The sequence below is a fragment of the Acipenser ruthenus genome, chromosome 8 (genome assembly GCF_902713425.1).
Source record: "Acipenser ruthenus chromosome 8, fAciRut3.2 maternal haplotype, whole genome shotgun sequence".
Lineage (NCBI taxonomy): Eukaryota > Metazoa > Chordata > Actinopteri > Acipenseriformes > Acipenseridae > Acipenser > Acipenser ruthenus.
Window position 1 is genome coordinate 39,846,414 of NC_081196.1, and position 23,833 is coordinate 39,870,246.

At 38.4% G+C, this 23,833-nt stretch overlaps 1 protein-coding gene across 7 annotated transcripts in view; it reads right to left on the reverse strand.

Moving 5' to 3' along the window:
• LOC117407258 (actin remodeling regulator NHS-like) overlaps positions 1-23,833 on the reverse strand; it is a 148,287-nt gene that overhangs the window by 18,375 nt on the left and 106,079 nt on the right. For 6 of the 7 annotated variants that reach the window (XM_059028952.1, XM_034012049.3, XM_059028951.1 and 3 more), the window contains exon 2: positions 1,258-1,410. In XM_059028952.1, coding sequence (XP_058884935.1) covers positions 1,258-1,410 — 153 coding nt within the window. Of the gene's footprint in view, positions 1-1,257; positions 1,411-22,829; positions 22,966-23,833 lie in introns of those variants that run through there. The other variant, XM_059028953.1, reaches the window with a different exon arrangement.

The following is a 23,833-nucleotide window of genomic DNA, read 5'->3' on the forward strand; positions in this document are numbered from 1 at the left end:
AGGCCTGGACACAGTGAACCAGTGGGCCTAGCTAGTGAACAAAAAAAGCAGTGAGGCCTAGTGGTTAGGGATCTGGGTTTCGAACCCTAGATTGGCTCCTGACCTCCTTTTTCCCTAAAAAAGTCAGTGTATTAGTATAATTCTGGTCAGTTACTGGTGGAAATAAAAGGCTTATTATTAGATAGTGAATGGATTTGAAAAATGTAATATAAAAAATGTGATAAAAACCGTGTTGGTCATTTCAGTTGCTCCCCTATACCTGTAGTGAGATATTATATGAACTCAGTCCCTTTATACACTAGGTGGCAGTGTCTGCTAGTAAATATACTTACTATACCATTCTAATGCAGGTAAGTATCTAGTAAACAGAATTAAGGTGTAGGAAAGTGCAGAATAAATCTGTAATTGTAATCTAAAACCAAGTGCTAACCAAGTGCAAAACCACCCAAATAATCCTCTGACAAATACTGTGATTATATATATATATATATATATATATATATATATATATATATAATCACAGAATTTGTATATAGGATTGCTTTAAAGGCTTTAGCAATCCAACATTTATCTTTTTTGCTGCTAATTGTAGAGCTTATATCACATTGCCTCATGTCACCCAAAGGGGCAGCATTATCATGTTCGCTAACTCACTAATAATCAAAGTGTACCATTTCCTTCTTCACTTTTAGGCACTGAAATGTCCAGGTTCAAATGAATTTATGTAAACACTAGCATGTCTAAATATTATTCCAGATAGTTACTATAGGGCCCTTCTTTGAATAACCATGTTATGAACAGGGTCTATTCAATTAATCTAAAATTCTCAGAACACAAACATACCAATATTAATAATCTAAACACTGGCAGCATCTGTTTAAACCAATTAAATAAAGAAGTTTCAAATATTCAATAACATATATATATATATATATATATATATATATATATATATATATATATATATATATATATATATATATAAATACTTACCACAGAATTAAGAGAAAGTGTCTTTCTATAAGTAAGCTCCAGCACCATCTATTGCATGCCTACGAGGTGTGCACCAAATGGCGCGGTCGCTTACTAATGTAAAGACACTGTCATGTCTAAAATATATTACTTATGTCAAAGTTGGCAACTTAATGAAGACTTATCCAAAAAAAAAACACTTAGCAACGAAACATAAAGCAAAACGCGTTTCTGAGATCTAGCAATAAGAGCCACTCAGAAAGGGAATGCATTTTGGTGCCTCACCTCGGTGTAGCGCTCGCAGGTTCTGCTTGGCATGCCTGTGCAGCTCCTCCACGCAGGGCGGCCGGCTCGAGGGGTGGAAGACATTGCGCTGCTGGTACCACGGGGCCTGGTAGTGCACCGTCAGCTTGCTCTCCACGTCCAGGTTCGACACAGCTGCAGAGAGAGAGAGGAAAAGGGGAACCATTAGTGCTTCTAACATCCAACGTCTTATATCACTTCTTTGGGGTCTGTTTTAATGATCTCCTTTAACCTGCCTGCTTTTATATGCTGTAGTTAATAAAGGGTCAAATAAATCACCCCTTGGGGGTAAACCAAATCTAAAATGAAAAGATCTGCGTTATTTTAAAAAGAAAAAAAGCATGCTATTGGACTTCTTTATTCCAGAAAGAAGGGGAAAACGGTTGAGCAGACTTTCAACAATATGCCAGGCTGCCATGAAAAGCCCAGAGGGGATGGTTCAATGAATCAATTGTTTAACTGTATTATGTAAGGTAATGCGAATATTTATTAGCAAGCTGTATTTCCAACTGAGGTATCCATTCAATTATTCAGGTAAAATCTGTTTATATTGTAACTATAAAACAGACAGCAAAGTATGCATGCATTGGTTAATTAATGAAGTATTAGTGCAATTGTTTACGAGAATGATTTTGCAATCACTTAACACTGGAACCGCAAATCTCTGTAGCTAAGCATGCTTGGGCCTAGTCAGTGCTTGGACAGTGGACCAAGGTAACTAATCTACTGCAGGAGTAGAGGGGGCAGTATTTTATCTCTGATCCAGAGCTCAACAACTGACACAGCACAGTGTTAAGAGGGAGCAGTGCTGTAGGGGGCGCAGCTTATATAAAACACTAGCTAAATTCCCCCCAGACTAATCCCCCCTCTTTCATCAGGTCAACATTGTAATTGAAAACCTGTTCTCAATTGGTCCCTGTCTGTATAATTAAAAATGTGATGGACAGATGTCACCGTTGATAAATTTGTCTGTCATAATCCACCTTTCATAACATTATTGTCTAATGCGGAGTACTGTAGGGGTACAACAGAACATAATACTCCCTGAATACATGATCAAATTATGATAAAACCACAAGTAATTACACTTAATAAGCATGCTGCCAGCACTGCAAGCATAAAAAAATGGCATATGGGGTTTTAGGAATGGAATTGTTTTCCTTTGTCAGCACCCATACTTGAAGTTTAATATCAAGCAATAATATTCTGCATCTGATGATGTGCATTAAACTTTGATTATATTTGAAAGTACTGTAACGTAGAACTGCCAAGTCCTATTGTGTAACACATCCTGACCATTTATTACAAAAAAAAAATTATATAATACATATATCCCCTGACTTAGCTGTATATACACAATTACAGCTATCAGTAAGTCAGTGAGTAGAACATCACTGTCACACGCTACTACAGGGAAAGGTGATGGCATTATGTCTGAATAAGATGAACCAAGTTGGGGAATTGACAATAGGTCACTAAGCGCAGATGCCTGCCTCACAGGGGTGCAGAGAATTGGGTTCAGGTCCAGTGGCTTTGTCATTTCTGTAACTAAGTGGGCACAATCTCAACCTCAAGGTCAACCCCCTTTTGGAAGCCAGCCAATAGTGAAACTCCAAAAGAGCCAGTCACTGCACCCCAGCAGCTCGGACACAAAGAAGGAAACAGGGGAGCTCAGCGGCTAACCAAGTATGCTTGGGTAATAGATAATATAAAAAGGACCGCCAATCACTGCTACAATTATTTCTACCTGTTACTGTTACATACAGTAGTGACATGAGGAGTTTAGAATCTGGATTAATAAATGGGTATTGTGTGCTACTGTATACTGGTAAATGCCATAGTAATAGGAGGCATCCATTATAGGGCATCAAGAATATACTATAGTACCATCTACAAGTACACTGAAGTTTCCTATAGTATACTGCAGTACATACTATAGTACATTAAGGAAACAATAGTGTTTTTGCATGTTGCTATAGCATTTTTTTATGGGATAGCAATACTCCTCTTCAAAAATGAATGAAAACCGCAAACTACAAATATGCACAAAACAATTCAAACTTTGCCCTTCAGTAAAAGTAGTTTGCCATCCTGCACAGCTTTTCCAGATCTGGTGGTGCCTGTCCCAGTTTATATACAGTATTTGATATGGTGATGTTGGTTGAGAAGATGCTATCAGTTTGCATGTTTATACTAGCTGTCTTTGAGGGCAGCAGTGAATTCAATTAGCCATACTGCATGTACATCCTATACAGCTTTTGAAAGAAGTTAACAAACTGGACCAAGCTTGCTTTGTAGTGCAGCTCTACTCATTCCTTTCATGTTGGTGAACAACCACTCGAAGGACCAATGGGGGGGGGGGAGTGACTTCTGCTCTATTTACCCAGTAATCTTTATCGGGAAGGTTAGGCCAAGGTATTGCATTTGCAGGGTCTGTATGCAGCTGTGAAGGATATTGTGAGCAATAGTGGAGCAATAAGTTTCAACTCTCCCAAGTATGTGTGCATATTTCTATTAAAACAACTGGTGCTCCCTGCCATTTAGTGCTGTGCCGCTTAATTTTCTGTCCCCTCTGAAACTGTGATTTTGTGTCGACAGGAGTGTAATTAAATTGTATAATTTCTAATACCACCTCACTTTAGAAATGTTGCTTATATGAGTATTATCAGAAACAGCACTAACCCTGTTGAAAAAGGAGATTTAGTAACAATTAATTAATCAGAAACAGAGAATTACAAAAAAAAAAAAAAAAAACATTCTCTCTCTGTCTATCGGCTGCTAAGCAATCCAGACTTGGCATGCATTTCGGCTGACTAAAAATATCTAAGAAGTCCTAATGCTGACTGGTCATGTGCCAGGAAGCAGAACAAAAAGGAGGCAAGCTTCAGATAAAGTTGATGGGGAGTCACATCACAGAGCAATCACTATAGTTTCCAGTGTCTGAGCTGGGCTTCGAAACCAGGATCTGCTGATTGGAAGGCTAGGACTCTTAGCAATTTGGCCCCATGCTGTAATTGCGTTCACTGGCATCTTAAGGAAAGAAAGACCACGTTTGAGAGTTTGAGCTGCCTTCTCGTTCCCAAGGGGCTTACAGCACTGTGCAGCTTCAGCACATATGATATCGAACAGATTTGTAAAATTAGCTGGCAAATTCAGTTTTAACTGTAGACCGGTAAGCCTGGGTCTGTAATGAGCTTGAATCCTTTGATCCCACACTGAGCCCAAAAAAAAAGTGCTTTTTCCAGTTCCTTATTACCAAAGGGCACTCAATCTGCGGGTGCAGAATTTTAATTTTTCTGCAGCAAAATGACCCTTTTGGTTATTTCATTGTGACTTGATTTAAAAATAATGTTTGGACATAATTCCGGCAAAATTGATATTAAAAAAACTTGATTCTACGCATATTTTAAGTATATTTTTTAAAAGACTGCTTGGTATTTTTCACCAGGTTTGATAACACTTTTAAAAAGTCTTATATATTTCAGTCTCCATCACTGCATTAAAACATCACTCTTTAAACATCACCCACCTGACCGGTTCCTAATCAAAGTTTGCTGTGGTAGACCATTTGCTAAGCATGGCAAAGAATGCTGAGAACCCAGAGTGAGGTTAAGGCTTAAACCAGTGCACACATATAGGCATTTATTTGCAGTATTATTATATCAACTTTTTAGAAAAATAAAGTGCTTGGTGAATATGGCCCAATATATATTTTGTACAGTAATGAAGCATCTCAATTTAACAATACAGTCTGAATCATTTTACCCTTATTGTTTGGTAGCAGAACTTAAGGGGGTTTAGCGCATAAAATGACTTGCTTTCCCTTGTTCCACCTCTCCACAGGACTGAAGGTCTTCTCCCATCAATTTTTATACCCTTTTGGAGCTCGTTGTTGATGGTTCGGACCAGCGAACAACCTAACGTGAGATGATAAGCCCACAAAGTTGACATTAACGAGAACGTAGAAAAATCTGCTTAGAATCAGCAAACAAGATTTCAAGGTCACTTCAGCCTGCAGCAGGAACGTGTTGCTTCACTATGATGGAATAATTCTGCTGGCAAAATAAACTTTTTAAAATGAGGAATAATATAGATGATACAGGCAGCTAACAAAGCACTTTCTACAATTCAAATGATTTTAAGGAGCTGATTAATTGTGCAGTGATTATTAGTGAAAGTATACCGCCAGGCTCATAAAATTAACATTCAGCTATCATTGCTTCTTCTAATCTCTACCTCTGTGTCCAGGGTGTGACCTATCATTCTTGTGCGATCATTTGAACGTGTCACTTATATATAATTCTAATAGAACGTGGGCATCTTTAATCATGACTTTGGAATAATGAAACAGAGTCCTGGATTGTCTGTATTATCAGTGGAGAAGTCTAGATAAGGTGCAGTATGAGTAGGTTCTTCTCTTTTTTAATTTTAAACCAGCATCTACCCATTAGCATTCAAAGTGCCGCCGTTTCCCCTCATAACCCAAAGTCATCTGTATCCAAGCAACCCTTCAAATTTCATTTACTCTGAATTGCCAGATCTTTATCAAACCATAATTACAGACCTAATTTGAAAGATACCGTTTTTGAGGGCTACTTATGCTGGGTCTGCATAGGAAGTAATAAAAACAAATTATTTAACAGGATTGTACTTTGAAGGAAAGGGAAGTGTTCTGAGTTTTTCAGGTACAAGGTCAGCCACCTATTAACTGGGGCACGGGGGGGGGGGGGTGGAGGTGAGACACAAAGGGGCTAGCAATTATAGTGTGTTTCTTGAGAGTGCCATCGTAATGCATGTGTAACTTACAAATTGCAATTCAAAGAGCCTCTATAAAAGTTTACTGCAGTACACCACATCACAGTGTAGTAAAACCTTATCAAAGCATGGTAAAGCACAGGCAGCGATGCTAAAGCACGATAATAAGAGGTCAATTTGTTTGAATAATAGCAATTTCTAGTAAACTATAGGTTATGATTAAGTCACTTGCATATCTATGGTGACATATTTAGTGGTCTATCAAAAGAGGGTTTGGTAAGTATTGTTATTTGTTGGTCTCGAAGCACCTGGTCCCTCCTGCTGTGAAGACTTCTAAAGTCATCCCTGCCCCCTTCATTCAATACAACCCTAATACCTTCCCCATAAAGGTGAAAGGCTCACAGGATTAATGTTTTATTGTTTTCAGGAACAAGGAGTGATAAAGTCATAAAGACTCCTCAGCACTTCAGTATGAAGGTACTGTAAATGCAGTGCGCATCTTTACAGATATATCTCAGAAAACAACAGACACACACACAAAAGGCCAGGCGTTAAAAGTTTAGTAAGAATTGTGTCTTATCTTTAAAGCTTTGTCATTACTTTGTGAATATGTTTGGGGGTAACAAAAATAATTCAAGTAAATGTTTGTATACATTTTTATGTAAATTATGAACCAAACCAGATTTAAATTAGAAACTAAAACACGTAGTAATAATACAAGTCTGTACTTCAGTGTAAATCAGCTTGCTGCACCACTTGTTTACCTGGTTCTTCTGTTGTATAGTCTTTGAAAACATGCTTTGTTGACCACTGTTTATTTATTTTCACTGAAGGTTATTTTAGCTGACACACTCTCTACCCCCCCTTGATACAAGCTTACCCGTATGACCTTAAGAGATACAGATGCTCCTGACACTAAATTCAGCAGTATGCCGTTATACAGAACAAGCTCTGCAACAATGTATCTCAATAATAAAAAATAAAATCCCCCAAAATACTGTTTTTGTTGTCATGACTATTCATTGATATTTTTAACATGGGTTAGTGTGGGGGTCAGAAGAATGACCCTAATTCAAAACAATGCCTTGATAACACATTATTTTTACAAGTATTTACCACAGCTCCCTCCACCAAGATTAAACACACAAGAGACTCAATCCCCTGCCTCAGCATTGAGACAGTTCCTAGCACAGTGTGCATGTGTATGATAAAGTTACAGCTTCTTTGCAACATGAGATCTGGCATTATGGACCAGTATTTTGGCATAAACAACAAGCCAACTCTTTTCCTACGAAACGAAGAAGCCAAGGATTAGCTTTTACTGGAATCTGGAACGTCCAGCGATTCAGCACACAGTAAACCTTCCCTCCAGAACTTTACAACCAATACTGCAAATTTAATTCACACATAAGCTGTCAAAAACCATCACCATAAACATGCAAACAAAAGTCACCCAGCTAAATGCAAATATACCCCACCCCTTGCTGGTAATACAAATGTGACTGTGTAAATGAAAGGCTCAGAACATGCACGATTTATCAAATAAAGCAGTCAGCAACTTTTCTGCAAATGAGTCCTGTTTCACATCACAAAGCAACGGTATGAAAACAGTATGTTTTGACCTCCAGCTTTCCAGCGTGTTTCACGACTTTTCATTGCTCAGCAAATAACCGTGTTTATATATAAATATATTACTTTCCCATACTACTACTTGGAACATTCAATTTATAGAATTACTACGGAATGCCTTTTTCCACAAACACGTCACGCTTACAGCATTGTACCTTATATCATTAAAATAGAGCTCTACGTTTTGAGGGGACCTTCCGATCACCTTGCCTTATAAAGCCAAACCTAACAAATACCTTTCAGTTTACCAGACAACAGCTAACATCAGGGAACAACCCCCCCGCCCCCCCATTAGCAGTTCATTCCACAGCTCTATAATATACATACATGGCTGCTGGTGCATTTTTCTTTCCCAATATTCCAGCTCCTACTGTAGGGATTTTTCTTGCTGCTGCTGCTGTACTGGCAGTACTGCTGCTGCATGAACCCTGAAAGAAGATGTCATACCTTTGTGCTTCCTTCTCCTCCCACTGTTCGGCTGCAGTTTATGCTGAGAGTTGCCCATCTCTCCCTTGTCCTGCTGGTTGACGCGCACAGCTAAGCATCCTGGCTGTGTCTGTATCAGAGCTGTGCTGGCTATATGGGAGAAGCCAGATACTGCATTGTCACTAATTCACTTTCTCACAAACAGCAACTGCAGAGTCAGCAGCAGCAGCAGCAGCAGTAACTGAGGCACAGTCCAGAGTGAAAGTGCTAATTAAGGACACTATTTGCTGCAGGATTCCTGATACCCTTTTGTCTCCAGGGGCAGGTTTCTTAGGGGTAGGTCGGAAAAGACACCATCACTACTTCCACCTCTTTAGCTATCATCAAGGGGGATCTGGCTAATGCTTCAAGAAAACATCCAGTCCTCCTGCTGCAACAATCAATGGAATAAGCTGTTTAATTGTTTTCAGTTGTTCTCTGTCTCAGTGAGTTTTTGAAACCCCCCACCCCACCACCCCTTCATTTGGCGAATGAATTGGGACCAGGTCATATTCTTCTGAATTTAACAAGTTTTAACTCAACAGGAGTATAATTTAACTGGACAAGGGACACAGTCATACTGTATGTCGCTACGGAGTGTAAGGAAGAAAATCTTGGAAAGAAAAAATTAACAATTTTGTCAGGGTGATAAACTGATATTTAGCAATAATTTAAGGTGTAACATTTAAAATAAGCAGGACGCTGCAGCTTTATTGTGTCAAAATAAATCTCTGAAACTTAGAAAAAAGAATGGAGGTTCTGTGTACACATTTCTTGAATTCCATGTTAGGTAAATCAAATGCTGCAAACTTTGCACTCCAGTAAATGCTTGCTCAATATTTAAAATCAACACAGGTCTAAATGGTATGGTAATAAGCAGTATTTGCCACTGCTGTGTATTGTCCAGGCCACTACAGTTGAACACTTCTATAGTATAATTAAATACAGTACAAGTCACCATCCCCCTACCCATACCTATACAACCAGATCTGGCAGGACACCCTGGGGCTGCTGAGGTAATCTGCGAATTGGAAATAGCTTCTATTAAGTTAAGTGCTACACCACAGTATTAAGCACGGGTCTTGCTTTAACATCATCAGTGACTGCTGTCAGGTTGCCAAGTTAGTTATGTGAAAAATAAAAACCACTAAATGCTGCCTGCAAATAATAAAAAGCTATTTGTTAAATTGTATTGATTTGACATTAAACAGCCATACAGTATTAAATAACTAATATCTAATTACTCTCCAAATAAATGTTAATTAAAATATTAGCTGTAATTAACAACTTTAGTATTATTTTTTTTTAACAACGGACAGAAATTGTTAAAACTTGAAAAGTAAAAAGGTTTATGTACATGGCCATCACATCCGTGCTAATGTACTGTATATCCTTTCAAACCAGTCAGGAGCAGATAGCACAGCAGACCAGTACAGATCTGTACCATTAAGGTGTAAAGATAAAAAAACATGGGGCATCTTTCAAGCCACTTTTTCTGACAATTTGGTTGTCAGTGACATTTAGAATCAAAATTATCCATGATCAAAGGGTAAGCAACCAAATCTAGTTGAATAGACTTGTTGATTCAACGATTGCCAGAAGTAAGTTTTCTCGAGTCCCACTGTACCCAGCTCTGCTATACCCAAAGGCGTCACCATGGAAACACACTTAACAACCTCTGAGCCTCACCAGCTTGGCCTCTCTAGGTCACTAGGAAGCAACCCATAAAGTAATGAACCTAAAAAGTTACTTCGGACAGCCACCAGTACACCCAGGCCTGAACTGCCTGTATAACAACTGAGGCTGTAAAGTTCTAGGTCAGTCTATATTATAGTAAGGGATTGGAGATCTAGTTTACAGTTCCTCAGGCAATAAAACTAGTCCAGAAACCAGAGAAGTACTTAATTATACAAAATGAAGGGGCTTCCCCTCAACAAAATAATGGCATTCATATTACTTACCAATTATCAGTTACACAGAGTAGGCTAAGGAGGAGCAAAACTCAGAAGATAGAAGACTAAGGCAGTTTAGAATGCTAAGGATTAATTGAGAACACGGTATAAGCACTTTAGAAAAAGTTACATTTAGGAGTAAAGTGTTTACAAGTGGTTGTCTTTAGCCGTTTCCCTGGTGTAGACAGCAAACCAAACACCAAACTTTTTATCATTTGCCAGTGTGACGCAAACACAGAAATCATGTTGGTGTCTTTTCACCATGAACATGTTTGTAGTAATATTCCATGAACTATTTTCTTCTCTTTCTTGTTTAGATTTTTAATGAAGCGAGACATCACAACAGTCTCTATTTATCAAATAGTACCCCCAGATACCCTCAAGAATGTCCTAAACAAGTTTCATCTCAGTTGGACAAGTGGTCCTCCAATGATATGTAAATCTATAAAGTTGGAAATACATGCTGAATGTATGGACGCCTCCACTATATACCTGATGGAGGAACATCAGTGCAATAGTACAGTATAGTAGAACAGTAGTACAGTAAATTAAGTTAGAATCCTTATACTGTAACACCAAAAAAGATCATATTTTATCATAAAAGCTAAATTGCATTAGGAAGTAGTCCTCTTTAGAAGATATCTCACCCTCTTCATTCAAAACAACGACACCCTAGTGAAGGATTACCTACAGATGTGCTCAAATTTGTTGGTACCCCTCCACAAAAAACAAAGAATGCACAATTTTCTCTGAAATAACTTGAAACTGACAAAAGTAATTGGCATCCACCATTGTTTATTCCATATTTAATAGAAATCAGACTTTGCTTTTGATTTTTTATTCAACATAATATTGTAAATAATAAAACAAATGAAAATGGCATGGACAAAAATGATGGGACCCCTAACCTAATATTTTGTTGCACAACCTTTAGAGGCAATCACTGCAATCAAACGTTTTCTGTAGCTCTCAATGAGACTTCTGCACCTGTTAACAGGTAGTTTGGCACACTCTTCCTGAGCAAACTGCTCCAGCTGTCTCAGGTTTGATGGGTGCCTTCTCCAGACTGCAAGTTTCAGCTCTTTCCATAGATGTTCGATAGGATTCAGATCAGGACTCATAGAAGGCCACTTTAGAATAGTCCAATGTTTTGTTCTTATCCATTCTTGGGTGCTTTTAGCTGTGTGTTTTGGCTCATTATCCTGTTGGAGGACCCATGACCTGCGACTGAGACAGAGCTTTCTGACACTGGGCAGTACGTTTCGCTCCAGAATGCCTTGATAGTCTTGAGATTTCATTGTGCCCTGCACAGATTCAAGGCACCCTGTGCCAGGCGCAGCAAAGCAGCCCCAAAACATAACCGAGCCTCCTCCATGTTTCACTGTAGGTATGGTGTTCTTTTCTTTGAAAGCTTCATTTTTTCGTCTGTGAACATAGAGCTGATGTGACTTGCCAAAAAGCTCCAGTTTTGACTCATCTGTCCAAAGGACATTCTCCCAGAAGGATTGTGGCTTGTCAATATGCATTTTAGCAAATTCCAGTCTGGCTTTTTTATGTTTTTCTGTCAAAAGTGGAGTCCTCCTGGGTCTTCTTCCATGGAGCTCACTTTCGCTCAAAAAGCGACGGATGGTGCGATCAGAAACTGACGTACCTTCACCTTGGAGTTCAACTTGTATCTCTTTGGCAGTTATCCTTGGTTCTTTTTCAACCATTCGCACTATCCTTCTGTTCAATCTGGGGTCGATTTTCCTCTTGTGGCCGCGCCCAGGGAGGTTGGCTACAGTTCGATGGACCTTAAACTTCTTAATAATATTTGCAACTGTTGTCACAGGAACATCAAGCTGCTTGGAGATGGTCTTGTAGCCTTTACCTTTACCATTCTTGTCTATTATTTTCTTTCTGATCTCCTCAGACAACTCTCTCCTTTGCTTTCTCTGGTCCATGTTCAGTGTGGTGCACACAATGATACCAAACAGCACAGTGACTACTTTTCTCCATTTAAATAGGCTGAATGACTGATTACAAGATTGGAGACATGTGTGATACTAATTAAAGAAACTAATTAGTTTGAAATATCACTATAATCCAATTATTTATTATGTTTTCTAAGGGGTACCAACAAATTTGTCCAGGCCATTTTAGAATATCTTTGTAGAATAAGCAATAATTCATCTCTTTTCACAGCTTCTTTGCTTTATTCTATGACATACCAAAGGCATGCAAGTATACATGATAAAATAGCTTTTAATTTCATCACTTTTCAGGAGGAATGAAGCATTATTTCAATGAGCTGTAAGGGTACCAACAAATTTGAGCACGTCTGTATATATTAGAGTGATACAAGCTGGTACCAGCACATCCACTCTGACCTATTCATGACAGTCTTGTCCCATGAAATTGGACAAGCTTCCAGCATACTAAAGAGATTGTGCAACACGGCCTGCAAAGCACTAAAACAACAAGCAAACTAAACTGTGCTGGGCTTTAAACCGGCTGATGAGAACACTGGCGATCATCTAGTGATGTCTGCATCAGCCCCAAACACACACCTGCACCAGCACACACATCGGCTGCACAAATGTTTCTGTAATATCTAGTGATGTCTGACTCAGCTACGCACTGCACAGCTGCGTCGACATTATCCTGATACCAGGAGTGCACTGAAGTCAGGATAATGCAAGCAAACATGCCTGCCACTACCCTGTTTCTATTACAGAGCAGGAGTCATTAGTAGTCATGGTGTTAGGGCAAAGAAATCTAGGTCAGGATTTCAAAAGAGCATTGCAGGCAAGATCTGTTCATGCAGCACTTGTTGCGTGATAGATAAAGACCATCTTACAGTACAGATCTTTCTCAACCTTCATTTGGATTTATTTTACAGTCCATGGATCTCAACATACCTTTTGTCATATTTTTGTCTACTGCAGTAAAACACGCAATCATGTTTTTTTTTAAGCATTTCAAGGTGAAGCGCCAATGAGGATTTATCCTTTGTCATACGAAAAAAGGTCTAACATCGGGGGCTCCCGAGTGGCACATCTGGTAAAGATACTCCATGTGGAGAGCATGATGCATCCTATAGCCTGGACATCGCCGGTTCAAGTCCAGGCTATTCCATTGCCAACCGTGGACGGGAGTTCCCTTGGGGTGGCACACAATTGCCTCAGTGCCGCCCAGGGGGGGGGGCTTAGGTTGGCCAGGGTGTCCTCGGCTCACTGCGCACCAGCAACCCCTGTAGTCTGGCTGGACGCCTGCGGGCTTGCCTGTAAGCTGCCCAGAGCTGCGTTGTCCTCCAACACTGCACCTCTGAGTTGGCTGCATGGCAGGCCTGCAGAGTGAAAAGAAGCGGTCGGTTGACAGCACAGGGGTGGTAGCAGTGAGCTGAGCCTAAATAATAATTGGATACTCTAAATTGAGAGAAAATAATAAAAAATAATTAGCGAATTAAAAAAAAAAAAAAAAAAAAAAGCTTTGACTTCACAGTTGCTGTTTGGCAGCTGAAATAATTAATTATGTTGTTTAGGCCTGTTTTTTTTGTTTTTTGTTTTTTTTAATTAAAGCCTGTTTAATTAAAGCCCGTTCCATCCTTAGATTTTCTTTTGTTTGTTTTACGTTATTTTTTTAAATTTCCAGAGCACAATAAATTTAGCTCAGGATCTAAACATTTAAATTTGAAAGTGTAGTAGAGGAAACATATGATAAACTGCAACATTATGGTGACATTTGCCATGGTAAACTAAATACAGGAAGTTTTGCTGGAGAGTGACTCAGGCTGCTCAATCTTGAGCCTAGCCTTGTCAAGCTGAAGAGTAACTGAGACTAGCAGTAATTTAATTTCCATTTAAATACAGGCCCTCAGATGGGCAACACAAACAAGGTTTTATGCAATGCAGCTAACACTTAACATCAGACCTAATAACTGAAAATACTTTACAACAGCTAATTCATGTTATTTAAAAGGCAACAGGCAAGAAATTATTAAAAAAAAAAAAAAACCTGAAGAATGACACGAATGTAATATTCATTTCCACAATAGATCAAATGCTAAATGATAGTTAGTATGTTTTAGGAATCACTGCACTTTGTTTGATGTAAACACAGCCTGCACACAATCAGCTGTAGCACTTGGGTTATCTTTAGTCTTGAAGTTGGACAGATTGTGTGCACTGAACTTGTGACCTCTCACCCAAAGTTCATCCAAATTCACCTGTGTGTGTTTTTTTCACTTGTGAGGGGTGAATCTTTTTATCCCTGCTTACCCTTTGACCCTGTATAATGGCAGGATTGCTAGGAAAGGGGGGTTTGAACTGTGATTAAAATGACTAAACATTGAGGAGCAATCATTGAAAGTTCTGTTCTTCACTGAGGCACATGTTTAGTTTACTCAGCCTATGTCTGAGACCAAGCTTGAGTGAGATGAAAGAATATTTATCAGCCGATAAACATTGATATACAGAAGTTAAATCCATTTATTTGTTTTTTCATGTATCAGAAATAGCCAGGCTTGTTTAAGTGAATAGCCTTTTCTTGTTTCTGAACTTACATAGCATGAACAGAAATTTGTATTAGGTCGTAGTTTTTTAGTCAATTTTCTATAAAAGTAATGGCGTATAATAACATTGATTCGTTTTTATGTGTAGAAAACAGTCCAAATTCAAACATAAATGAGTCAGCAAGAGTTGATTAGAATCACCTTGTACACTACACATAAAAACAGATAACTGCTTAAATAACCTCTTCTCAAAAAAAAAAGTTTTACAATTACAAAAAATGTTATCAGTACGTACACTATCAATCATCTTTTTTGGCATATCTTAAGAAATAATTTAACTCAAAAGAAAAACAAAAGAAAATACAGACTCCCGTCATTCATACATACAATTCTATACATAAAAATCCTCTGCTGTACCCAGCCCACTATGACATAGGCTACACTGTAGCACATTCTTCAGTCATTACAACTGGAGTTATTTCTAATACCTTTCCACAATTCCACTAGTAAACCACAGAATTCTGTCGCCACAGTATATTCCAGCAGGATTTATTGTCTCCAGACAGCTTCTCAACCTGATGTTCTATAGAAAAGCTGCCCCAGTTCATCTGCAACCCATTTCCTTTGCGTTGCAGCCCAAAAACCACAACATCATGTTACTGCAGACTTTCTAGAGCAAGAGTGGAGGGCTTGTCTGAACCTCTGATTCAGTAACTACTACCAGCCCCCTTGGCTCCCTCCTTTGCTCCAGGTTTCCTTTGTTCAACATCCAGGGCCGATTTGCAAAAGACCGATTCACTTCCATCTCCTGCCAAAGCTGGAGAAGCCGCTTGCCACAGCCTAACGTTTATGAAAAACAATTGCATTCAGCCCTGCTCTCGATCAAAAGCATTCCTGTGCCCACCTCCAGGCCCCTGCGAACAGAAAGGTGAACTTTGAGGCGCAGACAACTCTGTTTTCCAAAAGCAAACAGCTCAAGAATTGATTTATTGAGAAATATGAAAAAAGCTGTACCTGTGTTTACTTTAATTTATAATCAAACTAGAATTTCCAAGAGCTTTAAAGCATTAACAAATCTTCCTTTCTTGTCCCTAGTTCATGTTATTCCTCTGCCTTTGTCTTTACACTACAAAAATAAGTCCCTCTGTCTGTTAAAACTAATAAACATGGAACATACATATAAGGATATTAAATGTATACGGATGTCAGTAGGTTCTCACCATTATCCACAGCAGGTAACACCTCATAACAAATGCACAGCATGCACATATATTCAGCAAAATAGTGGCAAGTAGTTCCTATGATTTAGTTTTCAAATTCAGCAAATCTAGTGTCAAGCAATATAAAAATACCCCAGTATTGAGAATGATCCAATGCCAATCAAAAATCACACTGTTATAAGTATGTTTAGTTATAATAAGCTTCATCAATCTGGTTTCCTTTTAAAGGAAGCAAGCAATTTGTAACTTTCACCTGGTCCTTATCATGCTGTGCTGACCCCAAAGACAACTACACATATAACAACGGTTGCCTTGTTCTTGTTGTGTTATTTGCTAGCTATTTCGGACGTGTGGGCTATTGATTTTGCAATAACTTCTTCTCGTTGATCTCAAAGCATTAATTGCAACTCCTGGCAGCCCTGGTTGTAATTAAGTTGAAGCACACAACCACTGATTGCAGTAACCCTTTAACCCATTGCTATCTTGACTTTAATTGACTGAGCCTATTACAGCTGTCACTGAGAAATGACAACTAAAACAACAAATGCCTTTTCTCAATCTCACTTCCACCCACCTGGACTATATCTCCCTCAGTCCCTGAACATGTCTAAATGGATATTGAGATGTTTATTATGACATAAACAGTATGTCTTGTGGTAGTGGGATGAATACTTTTTTTCTAGTGGAGGCATTGCGCATACCCACACCAAAACCTCTACTGTGCCTGATTCATGAATTAAAAAATCGGGAATCAATTTAAAACAATTCACGGATTGAGGCATTTTATTCCCTTGTATCCACAGTGAAGCCTGATGGAATTACCAAACGCAGATCAGAATACGTAGCTAACTAATGAGGCTGCTGGGCTGTGTGGCTAACTGAGAGGCCTGTCAGACCACAGCAGCTGTAAACACAGGCCTTAGAAACTATTAGACAAAGATCAGAGATAAGATAGTGTGAAAGAAAGTCGAGTAATCATAGCGGCCTGTCGTTGACACATAGTCCATAGGGACCCTTCCCTGATAAAAAACTGGACATGGTGTAGCCTTGTGGAAGTTCTGTTCTGACCGCAATACCATGGAGGGAGGCCTTGGGGACTAGTGACTAGTGCTGGGAGGCCTGAGCCTGAACAAAATGACAGATTCCAATCTTGCATTCACTGACCGCGATTAGTTTGGGTCATTTGTCTTCTAAATAACAAAAAAAACAAACTGTAAAAAGTTGCATAATGAGAAAGTGATTGATTTACTAATGTTCTTGTATAGTGCACAGTTTGATGTTTTATTTTAATTTTTTTATTAAATGTTACAAAACTAGTATGGAATAACTGTGGTACTGGTGCATGTGCAGAAATAAGCTTTCATTTAATTCAGTATCCTGAGTCATTTGTAATTATATTAGTTTTTGAAGAACTGCTGCAATCATGGTTCTAAAAAAGCATGGTAAAGAACAGACATGCATGGTAAAGAACAGACATGCATGGTAAAGACTTGATAAACGTATAGCAGAAGAAACGTCTGCTGAATTATCATGCAAATTAAATGATGGTAAACCAAGGGGTTAAAGTTGTTACGCGGTGGGGGTGTTCTGTTGGAAATGAACAACGACAACCACAATCAAGAGATCTATATGTGCATAAAAAAAGAAACAATATCCACTTCACTCCTTAGAAATGTAAATGACATTCCTTTTTATATTTTGACAGTTCTGTCAACCTTATCTTATCAACGCATTGCATTTCCCAGCTTGATTAAATAGTACTTGTTTCATCATTAGGCAGACTACGCAGATAAATATTTGCTTTAACAATGGGAAGGTTTCTTCTTGGCTCGTCCAATGTGTTCCACTGCAACTGCAAATCATAGGAAACAGATACTGAGGAACTAGTTGATTACCAGGGATAGTTATGTGCCAGTGTTATTTTCTTCTTCTTGATAACAGACAGCAATTTCTGCCAGTGATCACTTAAATTTCTTTATTTCTTTAATTACTATTTCCTGTAACTCCAGTCTTGAGGAACCATCTGTTTTCCTTTAGAACTAGTGGATAGAAATACAACCATTAATCTGTATGAAAACACTGAAATTGCTAAATATACAGTACTGAAGTAATAGAAAAAGACTTTTGCCATGTGTAATCTGCATTAAGAACCAGTCTGTATCAGTCCAATATCACATCGGTGATGCCGCCAGTTCCATCTGCAGCAGTGCGATCTGTAACCAGACTTTACGCAGAAAGATTACTAATAAGCATTACGTTTCATAGAACAGCCCTAATGTTTTTTTTGTATTATTTTTTTTTATTTTACTGTAATCTTTGTTTTAAAACACACCTCTAGCATCTTTTCACACTAGACACTATTTAGTTAACTACAGCCATCAGAACGACTGGGCTGGAGCCAATTCTCTCAGTCCATATTTCAAACCACTACTGGCTCAGTTTAAAATCGCTTTCAACTCAGTGGCAAATGGAAGCATGGCTTTAGTAATAAAACCAGACAAACATCTCAACATGACTTATTTGTTAATGTGTTACATAAAAGATATTATACAACACAAAAAGATATTAACCTCTGCAAAATCCTGTACAGCCTGATTACATTTTTAATGTTGTTGCTTAGATTCCAGGCAGACCACTTGAGGGGTTAACCTCCCGTCATACTCCATCTACTACCTCCTGTCCGCTCGACGGCTCTTTCAAAAGATGAAGCACGAACTGCCAATGCCACATGCCTATGAAAATCAGGTGGTTTCTGGTTTATCAATGTGCTTTGTTTCAACCAAAGCAAACGCAAACAGGGAGTTTGTGAACAATCCGAATCAGGAAAAGTAAATTTCAATCTAGCTGTAATCCCTTTTAATCTGATTCTGACCTATAAACAGCAAGCTGTAATGAAAAAAATATATATTGGACTACCTTCAGACAACTGAAATGCTGCGGCACACTAGGCACTGAAAAAAATAAATGGCTTTTGTCAGATTAACAGTGAATGCATTTTGCACATTTAACAAACCAAGCTATGAATTTAAAGGTATCGTGCCCGATTAAATATAAAAAAAACAGCTACCTTATATGCCTTCTTTTTTCTGAGTGATAGCAGGGTTTGGATGCTTCATAAAACCTCCTGCCACAGAAAACAGCCACTGAAGAGGGCCTATTTCATTCACACATGACAGTTTAAATGGGGGAGGAAGCTTGTTTCACACAAACTACAATTAAGAGAAAGTAAACAAGTCAGCAAGGTTTGGGCTATTTTATGAAAACAGTACTTTGTTATCAAATTAAAAGGTGGTGATGGATTGATCCTAATACACCTCAGTTTTGTTGTCATAAAGTCTTGGACTGAGTGGCATAGGCTATTGTAGTGAAATTATATGTTTGTGTAAAAATGAACATGGGGATTTAAAGTGGCGCAATCTTCTTGCTGCCCAGCTTTGAATCGATTATGATACAGTACAGTTTGTGCCACAGGTGGCACTCTGTAAATACATCATAAAAAGACTTAAAATACAACCAAGCACAAAGGGCAGTTTCATGTTTGACAAATCCCTGAACCTATAAAATGTGAAATGTGGAGGTTTGACATTTAATCTAACATCATTTTTCATTCGTAAATGATCAGCTTGGGCCCTTCCTTACCCTGTTTGAAAGCAAAGTCAAACAGCTTATTGTTCTATTCTGTAGTAATTTATTGAAACTAACCATTGGTGAAGGGCACTGAGAGATGAAACAGTTTTAGCATGTTACCATACAGTACCTGAAATGTAAATTTCTAAGGTTTTAATTCACTGGTTACCTGGAAGTTTCACTGACGACAATTCAGACAAAGCCTTTTTTTTTTTTTTTTTTTTAAACAGAAATGATTTAGCCAAGCACTGCCAACTAGCAAATGTTGTTGGTTTTTGGTATAAAAAAGTGGAATAGTTTTTATTTGGGAATTGTTTCTACAGAAAGGATCAGCACTTTGCTTATTTCTGGACATAATGAAGTGCCACAATGTTTAGTTTATGTAAACATGTTTTATTGATGAATGTATTTAAAGTTGGTTTGTGGTAAGGGAAAGGTCGCCTATGTCAGTTAGATAGATGGATAGCTTTCCTGAATTTCTGACAAATACATAAATACACTTTCGCAGTTTCCTTCACACGAGGGATGGTTTGTAGGACTGTTGTAGGTCAGACTCCTCAAACATGTGTTCTAAGTGTTCTAACTCCATCTGCTTCCACACAACAGAGAGACTGCACTGATGCACAATTGTAGAAGACAAAGGTCAGTTTGGACCCATATCAGCTCCAGTTAATGCAGACAGAAAACTGAAGCAAGGAAATAAAGGCTGTCTGCACAACGAATTAGGCATCTTATGGAGGACAGGCCCTGTTGAATTCCTGCAGTCAATCAACCTTCATCTATAAGAAAGTGGTCCCTTCAGAAATGAATAAAGAAATTAACATGATGAAAAAAAACAGATTTAAAATACACACTTTGATTGCAAAAAGCCATAACTTTAAAAACTCATATACAGAAGTAGTAAAAAATAAACTTATATCTAGTATTTTTTTTTGTTTTACTGTCTGCTGATTACCATTGGTCCTATTCACATTTCTTTATATAATGCTTTAGGTAATCATAACGCTTTCTCAGATCTGCAGGATACAATAAAATGAAAAAAAGAAAGGGTTGCATGAACAATTAGACAATAAAGTCTTTTCTGAAAGGGCCCCGCTTCTGTCACAAAACACAGTGAGTGGCTTGTTTAATTATGTTTGGATTTATCTCATTGGTAAGTTTATTGACTGGCAAATTGTTTTTCACTTGGAGAAGGTCATTTCTCTCAACCGTGCTTGCCATGTTCATGAGGAATTCATATTCATGACTCTTATCTTTTAGTCTACTTTTCCTCTACTAATGCAGTTTCAAGCTTCTACACAACCATTCCCTCAGAGATGTGTGGTGTGTCCCTTATAAAAGTTTCCCCAAAGTAAAAGCATCAAGTGCTGTAAGTGTAATAGTCCAATCAATCAATCAATCTTTATTTTATATAGCGCCTTTCATAGTGGACCACCATCACAAAGTAAAAAGATAGTGAGGAACAATGCATAATACATTAAATACAGAGAAATGCATAATACATGCTAATACAAGAAAAAAAAAGAGTTCAGAATCTGGAAACTCACTGCATTGTCTCCAGTCAAGACGACTGCTGACTGTGCCAGCTAAACAAAGTGTACCGTACTCCTAATTCGGTAAACTGAATGTGCTTTCGAGGACAGGCCCTTAAAGAATGTTCCAATCAGACGGTTTTGAATCTGACTGACTCGTCCCGCTACAATTAGTTCTGAATCAGGGATGCCTCGTGATCAACTGCCAATCAAGGGGCTGTTCAGCAGCCACCAGACCAAACAAACTGCTGCACAGGGCCTTAAGTTTTCACTGGCTTTAATACTACTCATAACATGCTGCAACTGTACTGCAGAGTTTTAACCCCTTTAGTAAATGCCACAAACAATACTTTAATAAAGGGGCTCAGACCCATTTGGATTACATTTTTAAGCTCCAATGAGACACAGCCATGTTTAACCCATTAACCTCCAACCTTTTTGCTATTGACCAAGAAACAGCAGTCAAAGGTCATTGAAGAGCAAAGCTCCTGCTTTGTACAGCTATGCATCACCTACTGGGATTTTAAGGGGACTTGTGAGAACTTGTGGAGACAGATGATTTGCAATGCTGGGGGGGGGCACAAGAGGTCAAGGGGTTGTTAGGGTAATACCACAAACAACATGATAATCATGCTGCTAATTTTGTGAGTACCATCCCATTGAAATACATAATAATTTATAATTTCATCTTTCAAGTGAAACCATGCATTATATATACACATATCTCCTTGCTTTTGGTTAGTAGTAATGCTACACAAAACCTGATTGAATGTTTTGGATCATTTGAATGCATGAGCAGACGGGGCCCTACATTTCTCTGACTGCAGGCCTGCTTATTATCCAGAGATATCAAGACACAGACAGGTGACTGATAAGGGGAGCACTACACACTTCAGACACGCATTACACAGCCACGCTTTCCACAGCCTGGAGGGAATAACTTAAATTTGGGTAGCACACGACAACAGAAGAGAATTACACATAGCATGACATGTCACCAGGGACTGTTCATAAAAAATAGTCATGATTTTGTTTGATAAAGATAAACAAAGGCTGAACAGAAGAGTAAAAACAATATATACTACATTCCAGTACCCCTAGAACAAATGTCTCAGGTATACACAGTTTATGCTCACTGTATAATAATTTGAGATCTGTGGTTTTCCGTTATAGTACTATCTCTATATCCTTAGGCTACAGTCTGCTTTAAAGGCACCTTCAGGCAAAATACCCATGCCTTTTTACATAACTTGACTTTTCTAGCAGTGTTCACAGGTCTTGTATGAGCGTGTCCTCCCCTTCTGTCTTTGGAGTTGTTTACCAGCCCTCAAGCACTTGCCAGGTCTTCAAAAATAAGGTGGCAGGCCAAAGAAAACATAACAGGCCCCCTACAGAGCAAAGTCTCTGCATTTAAATATGAACGATTCCCTTTTTCACAACCTCAGGGTAATTGAAAATCACAGGGCTTATAATAACATTTTTAGACCAAGATCTTTTAACATGAAATAAACATAAACTACATACCCACATAAAAAATAGGCAAACATCCACAAACACAAAGGAAAAAAAAAGCACACACACACACACACACACACACACACACACAAACACACCAGGTTTACTATGCCTTTATATTTGCACCACATAATCTAAAAGGACATCAAAAAAAATCCTTAATGTTCCAAAACTAGAAATTTCAGCTCTTAATGTTTTGTTTCCCACAGTACAGTATGTGCCATCTAGCTTTGCGACACAGGAGACAGAATTTACTTCAACACTCAAGCTCTGATAAAAGTGGCCACAACAATCAATATACAGCTTCCTTGTAATTCCCTTTAGTTTGCTTTTTGCCACCCCAGAGCTGATTATTAGGGTACGGTACCTGTGCTCCTTAATGGGACGCAACATCCCAAAGCCATGGCTGCGGATATTCCTGCCTGAAGTGACCAGGGGTAGCCAAGGAAGAAAATGTCTCACACAGGTCCCCCTCTTCCTGCAGCTCTGGTGATCTGCATCTGAAGACAAGACCTGCACTGGGACTGAGCCACCACCACCACTTTCTGGGAGCACTGCCGACTGAACCAGCCAGGAACATCTGCAGGCCTCCACTGACCTGCCCCACCCCCTTTGGAATATACAGATGGTTCAGTCCTGCTCCTACTTGGTCCTTCACTAATCTCTTTATGGTCCAGCAGCGGAGCAAGTTAGAAACACTAATCCCACGGCTACTAAAAAGCACTGAGCATTTAACCGCTTAGGACCGTTCAATGTGCAGGCTTGATTTTTTATTTCATCCTATGAAAAACAGGCCATAAACTTGAGATCTCATAGATGGCAAGGACCAATTACAAGATATCTTTCTTTGTCAATTGCTGTGTCAACCTCTGTTTTTATCATTTCAGTGTCAAAAGAAGCTGCTAGTATTGGGGGAGGTTTTACAACTAGGGTATACAACTAAAAAAATGAAAAAGTGCTGAAAAGATCTGGAAACTTGCTGCATTGTCTCCATTAGATTCAGCTGCTTTGTTCCATTATATTCAGGTGCTTTGTTGTGTCAAATTGGAATGTGATACGACAAATCTGTTTACTGACATGAAACTTTTGAGTTTTGAGTTGCCTAAAGAACTTCCCTTGGTTGATTTACCAAAATGTTATCAATGTGATAAAAGTACTTTTGATTGTTTTCATCCTGACAAAGTTATCAGTTCAAAACCATACAAAAATATATTTTTTCGTTTACTTTTTCTTCAGAAGTGGCCTCTTTATATATACAGTATATATATATATATATATATATATATATATATATATATATATATATATATATATATATATATATATATATATATATTAGGCAATTTTAAGGCACTGTCACTTAATTTATAA